Source organism: Colobus angolensis, unplaced genomic scaffold, assembly GCF_000951035.1.
Source record: "Colobus angolensis palliatus isolate OR3802 unplaced genomic scaffold, Cang.pa_1.0 Scaffold279, whole genome shotgun sequence".
NCBI lineage: Eukaryota > Metazoa > Chordata > Mammalia > Primates > Cercopithecidae > Colobus > Colobus angolensis.
Genome location: NW_012116032.1, coordinates 2,037,185 through 2,059,466, shown reverse-complemented (window position 1 = coordinate 2,059,466; position 22,282 = coordinate 2,037,185). Strand labels below are relative to the sequence as shown.

The 22,282-nt window shown below is 37.8% G+C and overlaps 1 protein-coding gene across 5 annotated transcripts in view; it reads left to right on the top strand.

The window, feature by feature from the left end:
• CAMK2D (calcium/calmodulin-dependent protein kinase II delta) overlaps nt 1–19,762 on the top strand; it is a 319,303-nt gene extending 299,541 nt beyond the window's left edge. Inside the window, exons 15-19 of one of the 5 annotated variants that reach the window (XM_011948371.1) lie at nt 5,253–5,328; nt 10,566–10,660; nt 13,226–13,454; nt 14,964–15,059; nt 16,270–19,762. In XM_011948371.1, the coding sequence (XP_011803761.1) occupies nt 5,253–5,328; nt 10,566–10,660; nt 13,226–13,454; nt 14,964–15,030 (467 nt within the window). In that variant the 3' untranslated portion in view covers nt 15,031–15,059; nt 16,270–19,762. Of the gene's footprint in view, nt 1–5,252; nt 5,329–10,565; nt 10,661–13,225; nt 13,602–14,963; nt 15,060–16,269 lie in introns of those variants that run through there. The other 4 variants (XM_011948370.1, XM_011948374.1, XM_011948373.1 and 1 more) reach the window with 4 other exon arrangements.
• Nucleotides 19,763–22,282: the final 2,520 nt, after the last annotated feature.

The following is a 22,282-nucleotide window of genomic DNA, read 5'->3' as shown; positions in this document are numbered from 1 at the left end:
AGGCTGAGGCAGGAGAATGGCGTAAACCCGGGAGGCGGAGCTTGCAGTGAGCGGAGATTGCGCCACTGCACTCCAGCCCGGGCGACAGAGTGAGACACCATCTCAAAAAAAAAACAAACAAAAAAGATCAGGTGTCAGCTATGTATGAATTCATAACATCCCAGGGACCTGACCTAACATGAGGGTCAGGGAAGGCTTTTTTTGTTTTTGTTTTTGTTTTTTGGTTTTTGGTTTTTTTTTTTTGAGACGAAGTCTTGCTCTGTCACCAGGCTGGAGTGCAATGGCGCGATCTCAGCTCACTGCAACCTCCATCTACCAGGTTCAAGCGATTCTCCTGCCTCAGTCTCCCAAGTAACTGGGGCTACATGTGCACGCCATCATGCCCAGCTAATTTTTGTATTTTTAGTAGAGACGGGGTTTCACCATGTTGGCCAGTGTGGTCTCAATCTCTTGACCTCGTGATCCGCCCGCCTCAGCCTCTCAAAGTGCTGAGATTACAGGCATGAGCCACCGCACCTGGCCCAGGGAAGGCATTTTTGAAGAAATAATAGTTGAGTTGAGATCTGATAAAAGAAGTAGGAGTAAATGGCGGGGTGGGGGAAGCGGTTTTCCAAGAAGAGAAGACAGGACATATAAAGGGCTGGTAATAGGAGGCAGTGTGTCCATTTTGAATTGGTAAAACAAGGGAAGAAGAGTGCATTGGAGAGGATAAACTCAAAGAGTCTTTGAGTCTGATGAGATGGGCAGAGCCCAGATTATGCAAGGTTTTGTAGTCTCTCTTCAAGTTCCTATCCTGAGAGCAGTGAGAAGGTTTTAAAAGAGTTCAAATAGAGGGTTATCTGAAGAGATAGGCATTTAAATAAAAGAGAGAAAGAGAGAGAGAGGTGGTTGCATTGCAGAGAACAGAATAGTGAAGAGCAAAATTGGTTGCAGAAACACTAAGTCGGAGGGCTGTTGCAGAGCCTGGACAAGAAATGATGGATGCTTGTACCCAGAGTGGGGCTGAAGAGGAAAAAAAGTAAAAAAGAAGAGGAAGGCAAATTCAGCAGAACTCAATGGATTTGATTGAGGTGCTGGATTTAGGGAGTCAAATGTGATCCTAAGGTTTCTTTCTGGCTTGTGCAACTGAGAGATGATCTTGCCATGCCATTCACCAAGATGGATCCATGGAAGAGCAAGCAGGCTTGTAGTGGTGGAAGTTCTTAAGCTCAGTTCAGTATATGTTGGGTTTGAGGTCCGTTTGAGATACCCAAGTGGAGCATCAAAAATAGGCCTTGACCCGAGTGCAGTGGCTCATGCCTGTAATCCTAGCACTTTCGGAGGCCAAGACGGGCGGATCACGAGGTCAGGAGATCGAGACCATCCTGGCTAACACGGTGAAACCCTGTCTCTACTAAAAATACAAAAAATTAGCCGGGCATGGTGGCGGGCGCCTGTAGTCCCAGCTACTCGGGAGGCTGAGGCAGGAGAATGGCGTGAACCCGGGAGGCGGAGCTTGCAGTGAGCCGAGATTGCACCACTGAACTCCAGCCTGGGCGACAGAGCGAGGCTCTGTCTCAAAAAAAAAAAATAGTCCTTGACATATAGATCTGAAGGAAAAGTCTAGGAAGGAGGTTAGCAATTTGGGAGTCATTGGAATATAGATGACTATTTAAGGCACTAGTGTACACAGGACTTTAGGGATGCAGCATGAGATAAGGAGAGGGACTCAAATTGAGTCTTTAGAAGGAATTGAAGCATTTAATATCCAGGTAGGGAAGGATAACATGACAAATGAGAATGAGAACATGTAGAAAAGCAAGAGAGTTAAATAAAAGGAGAGTGTTCCAAGACAAGAAGGTGGAAAGGAGTGATCAGCAAACTCCATACCTTTGGGCAATGCCCATAATCCCTTTATTTATCTGTTAAACCAAGAAATAACCACTGCATATATGAATATTGTTATAGTAACCAAATCTAATGTTTGAGGAAATGTTGAAATCTGTAAGTTGTTTTATTATGTAATTACTCTCAGTTCTTGGGTTTTATTTTGTTTTCAAACACTGGGATCATTCACACCCTTATCTTACTCTTCCAGGCATCTTAGAACAAGAGCCAAAAATGTATGAATTTGAAAGTGAAAATGTTCCCAATTCTTTTTGCATAATTGCATGGAAAGTAATTCCACTCAGAACCTGGAACATCTCTCCCACTTGGTTTTCTCCTTTTCCTTTTCCTAAGAACCTAGAAATCCCCGGAAAGTACTTTGTGTCCTGTGAGTATAGGCTGGAGCACTGCAATTCTAGAAATAAACCTAGTAGGTAAACAGCTTCCTGTGATTAAATGGCTAGCTGTGGAGTGGAAGAAGCCTACGGTATTCAGGGAACACTACTGGTACATTCTCCATTCATCGTGGTATAATTAGGAACACGTCACAAGCTCTCCCCCTTTGACTTTTGGAGTGGTTATTAGTTGGTGTTCAGGAAGAGGGAAGGCCAAATGAGAGTGGACCCCCTCCCCACACAACTTGTTTATCCAAAGCCCTGGCACAGTAACTGTTCCTTAACCTCACTGCTGATTGAGAGTAGAGCTAGCTAGCACCAAACCCTCTTCCTCTAGGTGAGATGCTGGGCTTGTTGTGACAACAGTTCCAACCACAAGCTGACTACTATATACAAATGATTCATTTCCAGCCTTCTGCTTTCCTTTAAAGAGTCAGCTGTCATGTGCCGCCTATGACTCACTCAAGCTCCTTTGCCCCAGGGAAATAAGCACTCTAAAGATTCCTTAGTTCCAGGCCCCTCCTAAGCCAAAAGAGTCACATTGTTTTTATGATGATACAGCACAGAAGCATCCTGGCTAATTCCCATGTGTTGTCCTGCCAGTAAAAGCACCATCATTTCTAAGCACAAGAAGTGAGAGAAGGCAATTTGTGTTGCTTTGTTTATGCAGGACAACCCTTAAGCCAGTTGTGGCATGCAAAATATTGAAGAGCGAATGTGTATTTCCGTAGTGGTTCAGAAAGTGAGAGGCGGCCATATACACCCGATGGTTCTAATTCCATATTATGCTTGTGAGGCAGTGCAGAGACTTTCAGAAACTTCAGGAAGTGATCCTGAACTCTTCACACTCTATAAACTGAGGCTTACCCTAATGAAACTCCACGAAAGACGTTGATCTTATGCTCATTTCAAATTGTCCATGTTTTCTAAACTGTAGTTTTTCCTGTCAGCTGTATATCAGACAAAAAAAAAAGAAATAAAAATCTGTTAGTTTGAAATGAGGATTTCATGTGAGAAGGAAGTTTTGGTGGTCACATTTTTATCATCTCATTTTCTGAGATCCTCCTCACCTGTGTCCCTTATGTTCCAGAATCGGGTCAGCTGTCATTAGCTTTTGCCAAATGTTCATACTGTTGAGGCCACAGATGGATGAATCACCTATTGCTTAACTGAATTAAGCTAAAATGTGTCACTGGCAGCATCCTTATTACAAAATCATGCCCTGATACCACTTCTGTCAGTATGTTTTGCTTTTAAATGTATTATTGATATTCATCAATCAAATGAGCAAGGGCGAGAAATCTTTTGGACTTCTGTAGGAGCTGTGTTATGTTACTTTACATAAACAAAAAGTAATTATGTTAACTAAATATGAATTCTAACCCATATAGTGATTTTTTTAATATTATAGACCTTGACATTGTTGGCGACCATATTATGGACTAACTTAATCACATTTTATAGGATAGTTTATTACTTGTATTTGTTATGATATAGTCTCATATAGAGTCTCAATGAAGTAAAATTTGATTTATAGAAAACTTATTTTTAAATACTGTCATCACCTAGGTAACCTGAAGTTTCAGAGTGAAAGTAAGCATTTAAGTTTGTGGTTACAATCTGTTTAATGAATATCAGATTCATAAAAAGTGCAAACTGGTTTCTTTACTCAATAAAGAACAAAACCAGAGGTCAGCTTTTTTCGTGATCAATAGCAGCCTCACTACCTCAGTAAGATAAGATGGGAGGTAACATTTTGTGATTCCCAGTCTATCGTCAGTGATTTTAAGGGACTATCACAATATTCTTAAAATCCAGTAAAATTTGATTTCTAAAATATTTCATGCAGTAATTTTATAAGTAAGAGAACAGTGTTCTGAAATAAAGAAAGGTTATTATTAGTCTCAATTGATTAAATTCACAAACATTGAGCATCTATTCCATAAAAGACATTGAACAAAGCTTTTTAGGCTATACAAGAAAATAAAATGTTCTTTGCCCTCCGGGAGCTTTTAAGTTAACGAAGAAGACACATTACACAGTACAGAAAGTTTAATAACAATTGAAAACAAGTAATAATGTGTTTTAAACTAAAGAAGGTATCAAGAGATAGCATATGCATAATTGCCAGGTGAGTAATACAGATTCTGCAGGCTTTTGAAAAAGAGAAAGAACACTTGAGACAGATGTCAGCAGAAACAAATTCACTGAATAGATAGGATTTGAGCCAAACCAACTATTAATAATTTAACCAATTATGGGCTAGGAATAGAAACAAATCATGATTGGTGTTGGGTTTGACAGCTATACCTGGAGGCTTTCATCTGATTATCTGCCTACATCTACAGTATTGATTCATATGTCACTTCTTCAATTTGTAGTTTACTAAAGGCCATTCGTCTAAATACAAAGGCCAAAGTGTCAGCATCCTCTTGTAGAGTCAGTCAAGCAGAATAGTGAGAAAATGCAAATAATTATGTAAAGTTCAATATCTCAATGCAAGATACCATCTTTACTCTGAAGATAGACCTATATTGTTAAAATGATACTTTTTGAGATTATTGTTTTTAATAACATTTGTTAACTATGGAGAGAAATATGTTTACTAATCCAATCAAGTTGTTTAAGGTTGTAAAAACTAATTTTAAAAAACATAACCTTGACCTTTCAGGTGACTGTTGTTTTCAAACAAATGGAAAATAGCAGTGCTTTCCAACATGAATGTACTCAGAGGTCACCTGAGAGTCATGTTAAAATGCAGATTCTGGCTGGGCACAGTGACTCATACCCGTAATCCCAGCACTTTGGGAGGCAGAGGTGGGAGGATCACTTGAGCCCAGGAGGTCAAGGCTGTAGGGAGCCATGATCGCGCTACTGCACTCCAGCCTGGGTGACAGAGTGAGACCCTATCTCAAAAAATAAAAGTGAAAAAGAATGTTTTATATGACTTTTGTCTTTTATTCTCACTCAACTCTTTATTTTTGCCTTTAGCACGAAAGCAAGAGATTATCAAAGTCACTGAACAACTGATCGAAGCTATCAACAACGGGGACTTTGAAGCCTACACGTGAGTAGCAGACGTTTACTTTGCTTTCATGCATATGGTAAATATATTTGTTATATGAATGCATTCTTCAATATATCTAAATTTGCATATATTTAACTCCAGATTTGATATGTCAACAATAGTTTTATTTCATGGTATAAATGACTAAGTGCCCCTAGGAGAGAAAAATTTATTTAAGATTTCAGAGGCCAGGCACAGTGGCTCACACCTGTAATCCTAGCACTTTGGGAGGCCAAGGTCGGAGGATTGCTTGAGGCCAAGAGTTCGAGACCCACCTGGGTGACAGAACAAGACCCCATTTCTACAAAAAGTTTGAAAATTAGTCAGGCATAGTGGGGCACACCTGTAGTCCCACATACTTAGAAGGCTGAGGCAGGAGGATCACCTAAGCCCAGGAAGTCAAGGCTGCAATGAGCCATGATCATGTCACTGTACTCCAGCCTGAGTGACAGAATGAGACCCTGTCTCAAAAAAAAAAAAAGAAAAGAAAAAAAGATTTCACAGAGAGAAGACTTGACTTCTGATCCAGTGATTGGAGATTTCTTTGTAAATACGCAGATGTATAACCACTCCCGTATCACACACACACACAAGTCCAGATGAGTAAAGGGCAATCCAGGCAGAGCAATTCATGTGAGCAAAAACACACGCAAAAAAGGAAAGCACATAAAATGTGCATTTCAGCTTAAGAAATGTTTTCCCTTGCAGTTCTGCAGGGGTTCTGGGGCAGAGAAAGAGATTAGGAGGTGACATGAGGCAGCTTTCTCTCTTCAGCCAGTACAGTTCAACTTTATCTCCATCTCTTTTATATGTTTGTATCTTAAGGAAAACTTTACTTGAGGAATGGGTTCTAATGCTTATTTAAAGTTTATAAACTCCTGGATCATAGGAACTATGAAGGAAATTACTTCGCTGAAGTAAAAATAAAGCATTCAATTTAAACAGGGCCTTCTCCTTACACCATGCAACTCATGAGTTCTACTCCAGCGAAAGACTTAAATGCAAAACAGAGATTGAATCTGATCTCTGGCTAGAAAGATCCAAAAGCTGAAGATAAAATCATAAGTGAGAACATAATATGATTATACCTAAATAGGTAACATGTGTATACTTTAATTTAAAAGCCAAGAATAAAAGTAAGAGGCAAACAAACTTAGAAAAACATTTCCAAAACATATGTCAAAAGTTAATTTTTTATATTACGTGAATATGATTGAAAAGTAGAAAAATAGGTAAAGAACATGAACTGACTATTATCAGAGGAGGAAATATAAATGATAAGTAAACTAATAAAGCATGTTTATGTTTACTAATTAAGTATATGCAAACTTGAATGCAAGAGCCTCTTCTGCCTATAAAATCAGCAGACATATAAACTCTGCTGACAGCCACCAAGGTGCAGGTACTGCAGGACAGTGGTGACTTTCCTATACAATGGAATAAAACACAATTGGGTGCAAACTTTCAGGATGGCAGTAATGGCAGAGATGGGGGGATTATTAATATATTTTGTTATATAATCTGTTATTATATACCTGAAAACTTTTATAAAGGCTTACTTTACTGTAATACTATAATTCTATTTATAAGAATTTAACATGAGTATAAATTTTTTATGTAAAACATGAGCAAAAATTTGTGAACAAAGATACATACTGAAGCAGTACAGTTCCCATTAAGTCATCTTTGGTACAATGGTTATGTTGAGTTTCTAGCAACCTGGAAAAATATTTATGATGTTTTTACTGAAAATTAAGGAGGACATAAAAGTGTATGTACATAATTATTAAAACTACAAAAGTAAAAAGTATTAAAAGTGCCAGGTGTGGTGGCTCACACCTGTAATCCCAGCACTTCGGGAGGCCAAGGTGGGCAGATCACCTGAGGTCGGTAGTTCAAGACTAGCCTGACCAGCATGGAGAAACCCTGTCTCTACTAAAAATACAAAATTAGCCAGGTGTGGTGGCCCATGACTGTAATCCCAGCTACTCAGGAGGCTGAGGTAGGAAAATCGCTTGAACCTGGGAGGCAGAGGTTGCAGTGAGCTGAGATCGTACCATTGCAGTCCAGCCTGGGCAAGAAGAGTGAAACTCCATCTCAAAAATAAATAAATAAATAAAAAGTATTAAAAGCGGAATGAAATATGCCAAATTAGATTTTAAAAAGAAAAAACGAAGTTGCCTCTGAGAGGTAAAATTACATGTGAATTTTTTTCCTACCTTTTTATAAAAGTAAGCAAGTATTACTTTTATCATTAGTTATAAATAAACACCAAATATAAAATATGGAAGAGATTAGCTAAATGTAAGAATGAAACTATATCAGGAGCTTCTTCTTATAAATTAAATGTGTGTGCATATATGTATAAACACATGCATATACATGTGTATGAGTGTATCAATTCGTTATTATGACCTAATAAGGCATACTTGGAATAAAAGATATAGTAAAAATTGGAGTTAAAAAGAACAGTTTGTTTTCAGAGACAACAGTTCCCTATTAAACAATTGTTTATAGCTGTGCCATAGAACCTGCTTTTTAAAAATTCTTGTTGCTGTTATATCCTTGTTAGATACATATGATTATTTGAAGAATAAGAATATTCTCTTTTTAAAAAAATCTTTTTTTTGCAATAGCATTTCCTTGTGGAATGATAAAAAGTTGTGTTTGTTGTTGTCAAAAGAAAAAAAGAAGTTGCCTCTGAGAGGTAAAATTGTGTATGAATTTTTTTCCTGCTTCTTTTCTATTCTTTCTCAATTTATAAACAGATACTACTATTATATAGGGAGCAATTGTAGCCAGGCAAAAGTGTATGTTTCCTATATTCTCAGACAGTTTAAAATAGGATATTTTAAATAATGCTAAACCTTGGGAACACATCAGTTCACTAATATCTTTGCCTATGGAGACCTATAATCTGGCCTGATTTTGTACTTTCCAGCCAGAGCTAATCCAAGAGGGCTGCCATTAGAGAGCTTTTGGGATGGTAGAATGTACTGGTGTATCCCTGTCAGCTGGTCCTTAGAACACCTGTTCAGATCACACACACCCACATGTCAAATGGCAGCTTTGTGGATCTTTTATTAATCCAAAGCCTTTTATAGGGTAGATGGATGATTAGATAGATAGATAGATAGATAGATAGATAGATAGATAGATAGATAGATAGATAGATAGGAACATTTCAAAATATATTGACTCTTTTCATGGTTGGGTAAGAAGATCCATCATGGCCCTGTGATTCCCAGATTATGTTAGTACTGATGTAAGGCAGTAAGAAATTTTGGTTCACTGATAATGACAACCAAAAACCATATTTATAGAGGAAGTAATAGCCCCTGACAGAATAAATTCTTGTTACCATAGGAACGCTGTTCTTCCCATTTTACTTCTTAGAAAGAGACTATATATATTTGATTTTAAGCTTAGAAATGCCTACCCAGCAGGCAGTCTGAAGTGAAGGTTGTAATCCTTGCCCCCACCATCTTTAAGGCACAAAGGATATCCACTGTGATTTCTACTTTGTAAAAGTATTCTTTAAATAATACCGGTTCCACGTTCTATAAACAGTACTGCACTTTGAGGAAGTACAGTGAGATAGACTTTTGAAATTTGTATTTCTGTTGAACATTTAAAAAAATTTGCCACCCCCAAAGGGGAATTTCTCTATGAAATTAGATGTGGCCCCATCCACTGTATTACCCTTTGGGGCAAATTAATAAACAGTCCAAAATCCTTTGATTTGTACTCCATTTGATCTACCTTGTGAACTCCCACTCGTTCTTCAAATCCAGATCTTGTCACCTTCTCTGAGAAGCCTACCCTGATCACCATAGGCCCAAAGGAAATATTTTCCTGTCTACATTTCCAGGGGCCTTACACACATAACACAGTGACCTTGCTTTCCATATCAAGCAACCAGTCATCATTCCCCAAGCGTACCCTGCATTTTCACAGCAGCAGACCATTGCACTTGCTATCCTCCCCCTGCCCACCACCTCCCACATACCTGAAAAACTCTTACTTATTCTTCAAAGCCCAGCTCACATTTTCTTCCTCTCTTAAACCTTTCCTGTTCACTATTAGTAATCTGTTTTTTGAGCACTTCACATTTTCATCTATTCTGGTATTGATTATTGTATTATAATTGCTTGTTTTGAAGAATATCTGCCACATAGTTGATGTTCAGCAATTCTTTACTGAATAAATAAATTTATCCAAAGAAAGCTCATTGGCTTTTTCCAAATATTTAAAATTGCACACCCCTTTATTGAATCATACTTCTAGGATTAAGAAAGAAAACCAGTATGAGCATTTGAACCTCCTATTGATTTCATTTTAAAAATAAAACAAACTTAAACACAATAATAAGATGTAAGTCTCGTGGACATTGCCAGGAAGTGTAAGGTGTGATACTTTCTTTCAAGTCAATTGTCATATACATGTTTGACATGAATGTAGAAGATGTGGTCCAACAAAAATTATTCCAGGGCTAAGCATGGTACCGGGCTTACCCCTGTAATCCTATACTTTGGGAGGTCAGGTGGGAGGATCACTTGTGCCTAGGAGTTAGAGACCAGCCTAGGCAACATAAGGAAACCCCATCTCTGCTAGAAATAAAAATTAAAAAATTAACCCAGTGTGGTACTACACGTCAATACTCCCAGCTACTAGGGAGGCTGAGGCAGGAGGATCGCTTGAGTCTGGAAGGTTGAGGCTGCAGTGAGCCATTATTGCACCACTACACTCCAGCCTGGGCAACAGAGCAAGACTCTCTCTCAAAAATAAAAATAATTATTATTATTATTCCAGAAGTATTTAATTTCAGATTCAAAGATAGTTTTATAGGATTTGGAGAGTGTCTTAAACTTGGACAAAAGGACTTGGAGAGCATTTTTAAAAAATAGTAAACCTCAATCAAGAGTTAGAAAAACTGGAAAATTCACCTTAAAAATAAAAAAGTAGAAATTGTAAAAGGGGGCCTCCTAAAATATTGTATATTATCATCTGCTTGAACTGGATAAATTAGTTTGTTCCTATCAGAGTTCTCTGCAAAATGTCTTTTCAGAGTCTGCTCCTCAACCCACCTTGCCAAGGTTTTTGATAGAACATTTTTATTTCATTGTTTTTAGAGGCTCTTTCCTTCAGCGACTAATAAATCAGAATGTTTACACATGAAACAACAAAACACATTAAGCACCTATTAATTGGTTATTTTCTTTATTTTTCTTTTACAGAAAAATCTGTGACCCAGGCCTTACTGCTTTTGAACCTGAAGCTCTGGGTAATTTAGTGGAAGGGATGGATTTTCACCGATTCTACTTCGAAAATGGTACATTTATTCCTAATTTAATAACATGCCCTTTTTAAATGTCTCTGAATTTTTCCCAAATTTGCAGATTCTTTGGCTCTTTTCTACAATGAGAGTTTTCACCTTCATCCAGCATTTGAAACATAAAATTGTTTTGTATTCAAAATTGAAAAAAAAAAATATGTCAGGCTTGGCTTACAGTTTTGGTGTGTTTTAAAAAATATCTTTGTATAAAAACTAATGTTGGCTGGGCACTGTGGCTCATGCCTGTAATCCCAGCACTTTGGGGGCCAAGGTGGGTGGATCACTTGAGGTCAGGAGTTCGAGACCAGCCTGACCAACAGGGTAAAACCTCATCTCCACTAAAAATACAAAATTAGCTGGGCATGGTGGTGCACACCTGTAATCCCAGCTACTTGGAAGGCCGAGGTATGAGAATTGCTTGAACCCGGGAGGCAGAGGTTGCAGTGAGCCAAGATCGCAAGCCTGGGCAACAAGAGTGAAACTCCATCTCAAAAAAAAAAAAGTAATGTTGATCGAATACACTTCAAGCAAGTTCCAGTTAATGTATAATATAGGCTATAAATCAGTTACAAAAAATGTTATTTCACGTTTTCATAAAACTATATATAAAAAAATTAGGCAGGCACAGTGGCTCATGCCTGTAGTCCCAACACTTTAGGAGACTGAGGTGGGAGGATAGCTTGAGGCCAGAAATTCAAAACCAGTATGAGCAACATAGTGAGACCCCATCTCTACAAAGAATACAAAAATTAACCAGGCATGATGACAAGCACCTGTAGTCCCAGCTACTCGGGAAGCTGAGATGGGAGATCACTTTGAGACCAGGAGATTGAGGCTGCAGTGAGCTTTGATCATACCACTGGATTCCTGCCTGGGTGACAGAATGAGATCCTGTCTCAAATTTTAAAAATAAGAAAAGGAAAAAATAGGAGGAAAAAATTTTTAAAAACCACACCATGCCAAAATATTCAACACAGAAGAGTGCTTTCAAGCATATGTGATGCTTATTTTCAAAGTAAAATGAAAATCAAGTTAAGTAATCAGATAAATCTTTCAATTCAAGTTTTAAGAATTGTGGTAGTTTCAGAGGAAACCGCCACTTTTCAAAGAAGGTGGCAAAAGAAGTTCATCCTGCAGAAATCCTTCAGGTCATCAAGAAAAATGTAAACCAGGAATTCCCTTTATCCTTCTCTTTTTCCTTACACCTAATGACATTAGACATTATGCTGTGTTTGCATATTGCATTAAGTGAATGTACTATTTTTGCAGAGATCTTATTGAATTAAAGAAGAAATGTATTAAAGGAATAATTGAGATAGTCACATCACTTTCAGTAATTATAAGCTTTGATAAGAATGTCTGCTTTGGCATGGATTTTCGAAGTAAGATGTGTTGAATGAGTTACTTTTTCTTATATGCATTAGGCATTTACAAACAAACAAAAAGAACTATTTGATAAATTCTCTCTAACAAAGTTTCAGTAAATGTTATCATATTCCCTATATTCCAGTGTTCTGATAGCATCTCATGTTTCCTCCCATTAACTCTCTATTGACATCGTCTGATCCCTAATGAAAGAATTAACCCATTAATATTTTAACCTATTTCAGCATAACACTATACATCATGTTCCATAAATGTAATTCCTTCATAATGGGGTATTCAGGTGACTATAATAATATTTTGTATAATTTGAGTAGATGGTTTCTGAGAATGGAAAGCATGTTTGGATAACAGCTAAAAACAATTCAACGTTTTCTAGTGATCTAAGAAAGGAACAGCATCAGTAAATGATGTTCCCTAATCTTCCTCATATCTCTTGGTGATTGAATAATTAGAACTGGAGGCTACTGTTAAAACACCAGAGTCTGAAGCATAGTGAGGGCTACTCAGGCAAGGGAAAGAGCTAGAAGATTAGAATCAGGCTGTGTGCCAACACCACATTTTGAATGTTTATCAAATGATCACAGTGGACTATCACGGAATAGACTCTAGTATGTGGAGGAGTCAGAGGATGAGATGAGAAACAAGTTCATAGGCTTGTTCAAAGGCTACCGCCAGCCTTATTTTGGAGACAGTGATATCCATACCTGAAACTTGATATATTGCCCTTCTCCCACGTACTTCACCCACTAACAAAAACAAACACCACCACAAGATCCCTGGTCAACTCTCCCAGCAGTTCATTCCTGGAAAAGACAGGAACTGCTTGGCACACCTGGGCCAGGCCTTCTTCACCTCTGTTCATATTGTGATTTCTGTTTCTAACCACTTTCCTTCGTAAATAATCTCTCCAGCTTTCTCACCCCATCAGAATTTCCAGAGGAGCATATAAATGCCTGTGAAGGAAACCAGATAAAAGAAAGACTGCATCCACTTTTGTTCTTTCCTTGCTTTGTACAGTGCCCAGTACCAGATTAGTATAAATAGTAGATTAATTAACTCATTAATTACTGACTGAATAAATGGCATTTCATGTATTGGTCCTAACTGATGTTATTACTGGTTTTAGTTTCCTTTACATAGAAACTAAATTTTGCTTTTCTTGTTTTTCTCTTTCAGCTTTGTCCAAAAGCAATAAACCAATCCACACTATTATTCTAAACCCTCATGTACATCTGGTAGGGGATGATGCCGCCTGCATAGCGTATATTAGGCTCACACAGTACATGGATGGCAGTGGAATGCCAAAGACAATGCAGTCAGAAGAGACTCGTGTGTGGCACCGTCGGGATGGAAAGTGGCAGAATGTTCATTTTCATCGCTCGGGGTCACCAACAGTACCCATCAAGTAAATATTCCCAGGCTGTCAGCTTCTTTGTTAATACACCCATGGTCAGCTTCTTCTACTTATTCCATTGTTAATAGTGTGGTGTATGTTATTTAATGCTGGTAGTTGGTTATACTGATGAAAATAAATGCCTTCACGGGAAAGGTTTATGATTCTCTGGAAAGATCAATCAGATCAGCCAATTGTGGGTTGAAACTTGCTATAGAGCAGTATACAATAGGTTTGCATAGGACTAGAGACTACCTTATCAAAATCTCACAGGGTTAAATCTAGGGGATTTGTATAATAAGGCAAAATATTTGTGACTTCATTTTCTCAATTGACAGAAGGGGATATCAGAGGAAAGCATAGGGTGGAGTTTCTAAAATGGCCAATACATTATCAGGAGTTTCATTTCATGGATGATCCCCTAAAGCTCAGTTACAGAGACTGCATTTAAAAGGCCGTTGTCAGGTAGTGCAATGTTGTTCTCACCTCACCACTCTACCTCAGATATCGTTTGCTTTTCCAGTCGCGATTAGGCACATATTTATTGTGAATCTCCTAGGTGCTTAACCTGTGCCAGATTCAACACAAGGTAAAAGATATTGCTTTCAAGGAACATGTATTCTCATTTAGTCAATCATTGATTCTAAAGAAAAAAATGATATAATAAACTTTATCATCAACTTCAGAATACAGTAAAATTAATGAACAGTGTAAACTGTTTATAACAGTTTGGAAGTACACTTTGTGTATAAGATAGAATTTTGGACAAAATTTTAAATGATGAGTAGAATTTAGAGACATAGAAAGATAGAAAAAACAAAGGAGAATAGTCCAAGCTAAAGGAGCATCATGAAGAAAAGTACAATATCAGGATTTAGTTTAATATGATAGAACATTATTGGTAAGGAATGCCAGTTACAACTAGAGTAAAGAGGAATAATTGAAAAGAGGTTTATTAGTAAAGTGGAGTGATATGAAAACAAGAAGAGTTTAAACTCAGTGTAGAAGTTTGGTCCACTGTTGATCTCTTTCCGAATTATCTCACCAGGATCACCTGTTAATATTTGGGATTTGGAAGGGGATTCATACAAAGAGCCATTCAACTCACTCCAGAGAATCCATCATGATTTCTTAGTTTGATAACATACCACAGTGGTTTTCAAAGGCCTTCTGTATAGACTTAATACTTATATATCACTGTTGGATTTGTAAAAAGTGGGTCAACAGGGACAAAAATAAACCAAACCAAACAATAGGCTGAAATTTATTCTCAAAACCATAGCTATGTAATTAAGAGAAAAACACAAGAGGAATATGAAGATAATGAAGACACCTGTTTTTGTGTGTTTTTTACACCAAAGAGGTACAGCACAAATCACCAGTTAGTATAGAAGGGGTTACATTCATACAGTACCAGAGGGTTAGGTTTTTTTGCAATTCCCTGAAGTGTTTATGGGATGAAGCCTATTCAAGAAAACTTCATTTTATGCCAGGTGGCTTAAATGGGGCTTCTCTTAATAGGCCACCCTGTATTCCAAATGGGAAAGAAAACTTCTCAGGAGGCACCTCTTTGTGGCAAAACATCTAAGGCCTGAAAATCATTCACATATGGGTCTTGTAAGTAACATCCTGCTCCATGATACTTTGTGATTGGAGCTGAATGAAAAGCTGCATGGCTGTTTTCCTTCCTTTTGAGGATGTACTTTCTTGCATAATATTCAATGAAAACCATACAAGGTCTTTGAAAATTCATAGCAATTTTGCATGAGCTTTTGAATCTAACATTCAGCCCTGTTTGGTAGCATAATCCTTATTTTAAAGGTAATAAACACGGAAATGAATTTTTTCCAACATGTGGATTATGTCATGTTAGAATCCTGAAGTTTTCACATCAAAGGTAAATTATGTCTAGGTCAGTTCCGATAACTCTCAATTATCCGGACTTAATTTATATTAAGCTTTAGAATCCTTTGGTGTCTTAACCATTCTTTCAAGAGGTTGCAATTCTATAAGCAGCTGGCTATGGTGAATGTGTAAATCAATTTGCTGTGCCTGACTGAATATAATGGTGCTTGACCATGAGCACAGGCCACAGGAGGAAGTCAAGCTGAAATTTAAAACTCACTAAGTGGGTAATTCCAGAGGATAATTGAAAGTTGACTGTAATTAACTTCATGCTTTTATTGTTGTTTTTAATTAGTTGTTTCTTAGACCTGGGTTACAAGTATTCAGATATGTATGGTGCTGTTGTGAATATTTGCCTCATTCAGAGAACTAAACCTTATCAGAGCTTTTAACAAATAGTGCTCCCAGCTGTTGCTTTCAACAAAGGAGAGCTCCAATTAAAGAGAGTAATCATGTTCTCTCTACTTTTGAGACTATATTCCTTGTTAAATTGACTTCTAGGTTTGATTTCCCAAGGAATCTAATAATAATAACAAAAGCTAAGGGTGAACTTGAATTTTAAGTCTATTTCAGCAAATAGATTATATTCATTTACTAATTTGTCCAGTAAACAGGAATGCTTAAGATGTATACTTAGATTTAATAATGTGACTGAAGCCTGTGTCCCTGTCTCTTTATTTTTAGCTTAGCTTTGTGTGAAAAAATAATTAATACTCATTTTCTATTTTAATACTGTCTTTGTGTAACATTGTATGTTTCTTCCTGTAATAATCACAAGCAAACATCTCTTATACATAGTGTTTTCAATCTATTTGTTAGCCAAGTTATAGAACTGTAGGGTAGTCAAATCTATGGCAAAGCAATTTGATGATATTTTGTAAAACAATATAATTTATTTCTCCCTCCCCCTTTCTCCTTTCAGCTAAATATCAACAGTGCCACTTCTGCATTCTCTGTTCTCAAGGCACCTGGATGGTGACCATGGGCCGTCCTCTCCTCCTCTTCATGCATGTTTCTGAGTGCATGAAGTTGTGAAGGTCCTACATGTAATGCATATGTGATGCATCATCTTATCATATATTCCTTCCTATACATTGTTTACACTTCAACTACGGGGATGTTCCGTGCAAACTTAAATTACTGTTGGCAAAACAATAGGGGGAGATTAGACAAAAAGAAAAAATCCACAATATTCCAAGTACAACTCTTCATCAAGTTTCTCTGTTAATGCCAAGATTTAACAGACTTAAGAACTATTGTTCTCTGAATGACAGTTTGTAAGAGAAATGTAAATTTTTTAGAACTCTTTGCTGTTAATCTGTTTTGGCTTGTTTGGTTTTTTTGGTTTTTCTTATTTTTGTTTTTGTTTTTTTTTAAGGTAAAAAAATATACCTTCAGTTTCCTGGTGTGATCCTGGTTAAAACGGATGATTTTTCAGGGGAAGTTTTGCTGATTAACAATTAAAGTGGGTTGATATGTGGGCAAAATCACTTATGAAAGTAGAAGCAAGAATCAATTGGTTTGCTACCACATAAAGCCACGCTCTTTTTGGTCAAACTGTGTAAACTGGAAAAATTCACATCATTTCTGAATTTAATCACTTTAGGATATATTCACATTGTTTTGGTGAATTTGCTGAATTGAATTGTTTTTCTTTCTCGAATCTGTGATCTCTTTTCTTTATCCTGTTTCTTTGTTCCTTTCGTTTGCTTCCTTTTTTATTTTTCTTTTGTTCCATTCTTTTCTTACTTTTTTCCCTTTTCCTTTTTTGAGGAGGCCGGCCAGTAGTGTGTGAGAAAAGAAAAAAAGTGAAATTTGCATAATGAAGGTAAAAAGGAAATAAAAGCCTTTTGAAGGTGGCTCAACTAGCACTTTTGATCATCTTCAGGGCCCACAAAAATGTTGTCAAGATTTTAAAGGTTTATAATTCTGCTTAAGCTCTACTTTGGACTTAGGTATCCTAACTATGTTAGAGGTATTTGAATTGTTTAAACTTAGGATAAAAGCAAGTTCCTCCTGTGACTGCAATGTCTTACTGATTGGGACAGTTGCCAGGAGGATAACAAGTTGATAGCAGAGGGGGTTTTATGCAAACACACTCACCTCCGCCTTGGGGAATGAAAGGGTCACTTCTGCATCATCACTAGCTAGTGTTCTAGTGTTAGAGAGGCTTACAAATGTTTGCCATTCTCATAAGTGTTTTGAACTTGATCTTTGTGACTTGTGTTTTTTAGCTTCTCTCTTGAATCAGAGTATCGTTATCTTCCTCCAAGGAGTTAGGATTTTCCAGTTTAAAACAAAAAGGGAAATGTCCTAGGTTTTCTTTGTGCTTCTCATTTTTCTTTTGTTGATTCAATTCCTGTGATTTTTTTTGTTCTCTTCTCTGAAATGCTTTACAGTGCATGGAATCTCTGTCATTGTTATTTTAACGATAGGAATTCACAGTCCTCAGAAGCCTGTTTTTAAAGCAGAAGCAAAAAAGGAAAACAAAGCAACAGAAACAACCCTTCCTCTTTTCTCTCATCTCACCTTTCTGTGTTGATTACTAATCATCTCAGATATTATTGCTAGTGGATGTATGGTAGATGGGTTGAAGCTTTTCTGATAATTATTACACAATTTAAAACAATATATATTTAAAATAAATATATACAGTCAATATATTGAGCCATGTTAACCTGCCAATGAGATCTGTGAAAAAATAATGGCCTCATTTTTCCCTTTTTAATTTCTTTTACCTTTTTGTGAAGCAGCTATACGTGGCATACATGTATTTAAAGAAAAAAATAGGTGTAGAGTGTTTTTTTTACACTTTTAGCATGTGGTGTTGAAGTATTACTGTAGATCAAGTTTGTCTTCCGCACTAAGATGTGAGGAAATTGTGATTTGTTCTCTTCACCACAAATGAATTACACATTTATTATCTTCTATCATTTTGAAACACTGCAGTTTACCATGGGACACTGTATATATTTCTTGCCATAATGGTAAATGACTGATTGATATATTTAAGAGTTAATAAATTTGTGATTTCTGCTGACAGTGCGTCCATCTTTATTTCTTCAGAAGAGCTACTGTATTTATGCCTGCATGGTGCTGGCCAGTGTCAAGGGCAGTGTGTCCTGTTCTGGCCTCATTTAGTACATGACAATTTGCACTTGGTGGGAATGGCAAGTTAATAGTTCTCTATGACAAAACAATGGTCTCTTCTGGGAAAATGTTGCTGAGAACAACATAGTTAACAACTAAGACTCCTAAAAGCTTCTCTATACTCTACCCTCCAATCCAGCCTTCACATGGCTGCTTTTTTTTAAACACGAACCGGACCTTGTAACGCTTTGGTGTTATCATCTCTGGGATATAGGCACGCACCCCAGCTCCTGCTACTTCCCAACTTGAACTTGAGCATACATGGATGCTCAGCTTCTTTTGATTTGCTGAAAACATCCACTTGCTCACGTGCCTGTTTATGCTGTTCATGTTGTTTATGTTTCTTACCTAGAATAAATAGTCTTCCACTACTTCTTACTCTTTCCTAAGATTCAGTGTAGAGCATCATGCTCCACAACAAACCTTCCTAGGCTCTATTCTGGGCTTCCTTCCCTCTCAATACTTGCATAATAGATTGTATTTACCTCTCCTGCCAACCACATTGTTTTGAAAATATATTTCTATTTGTGTTTCCTCTACTGCAGTATAATGTCGCTGTGGGCAAGAACTGTGTATCCATCATTGCATTCCTAAACCCAAACCAGGGCCAGGAATGGAGATATCGTTGACAAATAGTTGTTGTATTGAGGCCAACCCCTTTTGATAACAGAAGCCTCAAAGTGTACTCAGATGGTCCTGGATTTAATGATGGGTTCTCTCACCATTGTCTTGATGCTCTGAGCAAGTTACCTCTTCCCTCTGAACCTCAGTTTCCATAGTTGTAAAATGAGAATAAACATACCAATTTAATAAAGATATTGTGAGAATTAATGGGTACAGAGTGACTAGAATGATATTTGATAGAAATTAAATTACCATTTAATTTCTAATAGCAATGTAACTATTCTGATCACTGATATTAATATTCGTATTGTTATTACTCTTTACTCAGGAGGGTATGCAACTCTTGTTGTGCTGTTGGGCTGCCCTCTTTATGTAGGTTTACTGTTACTGCTGAGTATATATTCGGACTCAAATGTCTCAGCAGGATACTGAGAGACACCAAATGAAGTGGTCATCTAGCTGAATGTAGGAAAAATGAAATGTAGTAGTAAATCAGTATGTTCTAAGGAAATTTTCAAGGAATATTAATCTTAACCCAAATTTCAAATTTTTGTGTAAGAAGAATTATAATTTAAGGGTAAACATAGATGACACAGCTTTCGAGTGATTTCATTGAATAAAATCCTACTGACTTCTATGAACCTTTCATGGCTCTGTGGTCTCTTTATCAGATTTTTTAAAGATGAGAATGTACAAAATGATTGCAGTGAAGATAGCATACTAGACCGTGTGTCCATGAGCTGAACAATAGCTGTCATAAACCACCCTGACCTGAGAAAGCAGCACGAAGCAATTACAGCGTTCCTGCTTTTCTCTCAGATAAAACCAATTCTCAAAAGAGAACTGGAATGTTCTCCTGCAGACTGGAGTAGGAAAAGTAAATAGCAGATTAAGCAGTAATTGTACTCCAGAAGGATTTGCATTTAGGCTTTTGCTGTTTTACAACAGAAAAAAAGAATTCTTGTTTGTCTGTAACAAGTGTTTTTTTGTTTTTTTAAAATGTCACCAACATTTAAAAATTGGATATGTCATGTAAAAGTCATGATTTCTAGCTTAAATAATTTGAAAAAGTGTAAGATCTGCCCCACTGGTTCTGTGTTCACTACAGCAACAGTCAGAGAAGCTGCTGCCTCTTTTAAAGGGGAGCAAGCACTCCCCCATCCCCGCCAGGCACACACATGCTTCATACCTGCCCCATGAGTTTGCTGCTTGCTCCTTGGACACTGAAGACTTCGACCTGTTTCTTTTTTTCTTTTTTCCTTTTTTTTGTTTGTTTGTTTTTTTGAGACAGTCTCATTCTGTCACCAAGCTGGAGTGCAGTGGCACTAACTTGGCGTAGTGCAACCTCCTCCTCTTGGGTTCAAGGCTCATGCCTCAGCCTCCTGAGTAGCTGAGATTACAGGTGCATGCCACCACACCCAGCTAATTTTTGTATTTTTATTAGAGATAGGGCTTTGCCATGTTGGCCAGGCTGGTCTCGAACTCCTGAGCTCAAGTGATCCGCCTGCTCGGCCTACCAAGTGCTGGGATTACAGGCGTGAGCCACCGTGCCCAGCCAGCTTTGACCCCTTTCTTAAAGCCAAAGGCCATCCCTGTTGGCACCTCAGGCCCCAGTGAACAGGTATGGGCATTGGTTTGTAGAGGGATTGTTCTCAGCATCCCTAAAACCATACTACTTAGGCAGCTGTCTTATTGCTAGACCTCTGCTACTAAAATGCTTGTCATTATTTTCTATTTCGTTTTAAGAAGAAAATCGAGGTACACACACACACACACACAAAACAAAGCACAAAGTTTTTCTATGGTACTATTTAATTTATTAAAGAAATATCTGGCCGGGCGCGGTGGCTCAAGCGTGTAATCCCAGCACTTTGGGAGGCCGAGACGGGCAGATCACGAGGTCAGGAGATCGAGACCATCCTGGCTAACACGGTGAAACCCCGTCTCTACTAAAAAAATACAAAAAAACTAGCTGGGCGAGGTGGCAGGTGCCTGTAGTCCCAGCTACTCGGGAGGCTGAGGCAGGAGAATGGCATAAACCCGGGAGGCAGAGCTTGCAGTGAGCTGAGATCCGGCCACTGCACTCCAGCCTGGGCGACGAGAGAGACTCCGAAAAAAAAAAAAAGAAAAGAAAAAAAAAAGAAAGATCTGCAGCTATTTTACAGTAAAATGAGTTTATTTTGTCCTAGTTTTAAAGTCTTCAATGGCCAAGAACTGTTGGGTAATCTTTATTGCTGAGTCTCTAGGCAGGACCAAGACAAATTGTGAAATACTTATACAAAGTCTAGTAATTTTCTGTCTGCAACCAGATGTTTAGAAACTGCTTTGGGATATTATGATTTGCACTATGGCCTGACTCAATTGCTAGCACATAATGTAATCTGGGCTTAATCTAAGCTCTTTACAAGGCTAGTAGAACCTAACTCACTTGCTCCTTGGACTTTCTCACATCCTTGGAAACCCACAACCATGGATACATCCTCTTATCTACTTGGGCCATCCTCATAATTCTATGGCTGAATGTAGCTGGAAAAACATGCCCCTGTGCTGACAGGTCTTGTTATATATTCTTGGCTATTCACCTCCCTCAAATAAACCCCAGAGACTGCCCAAACATCATATGTCCCTAATCCATTCTGTCTTCCGGTCTTCTGTCTACTATTTCAGACTTCATTTTCTTTTCCCACCTCCAACATTTCTTCCCCATCCTCACTCAAGTGAGGACCTTGCTCCTTATTTCACTGCAAGAAATGAAGTAATCTCTGCGTCTCTGTGTATGCACCCTGCTATCTCCTTTATTACTGTTCGTAAATAGGTCATGCACCTGACAAAGGCCACCAGCTCTGCTCACAGGTAGCAACTCTCCTCACCTCACCTTGTCATTATAAATAATTTCCTCCATACTAGATGTATCCACCAGTGCCCCATTTCTTTATAGCTAGATTCATTGAAAGCCTTGCCTAAATTGCTGTCTGAAATTTCTCTCCCCCCATTCTCTCTTAAACCCACTCCAGTTACCCTTACCACTCCACAAAACAGTTCTCTAAGTCACCAATGACTACCATGTTGTTAAATCCAAGGATCCATTTTCTGTCCTCATTTTTACTTCATCTCTCAGCAGCATTTGACATAGTTGTTCATTCTGTCAATCTTTAAACATT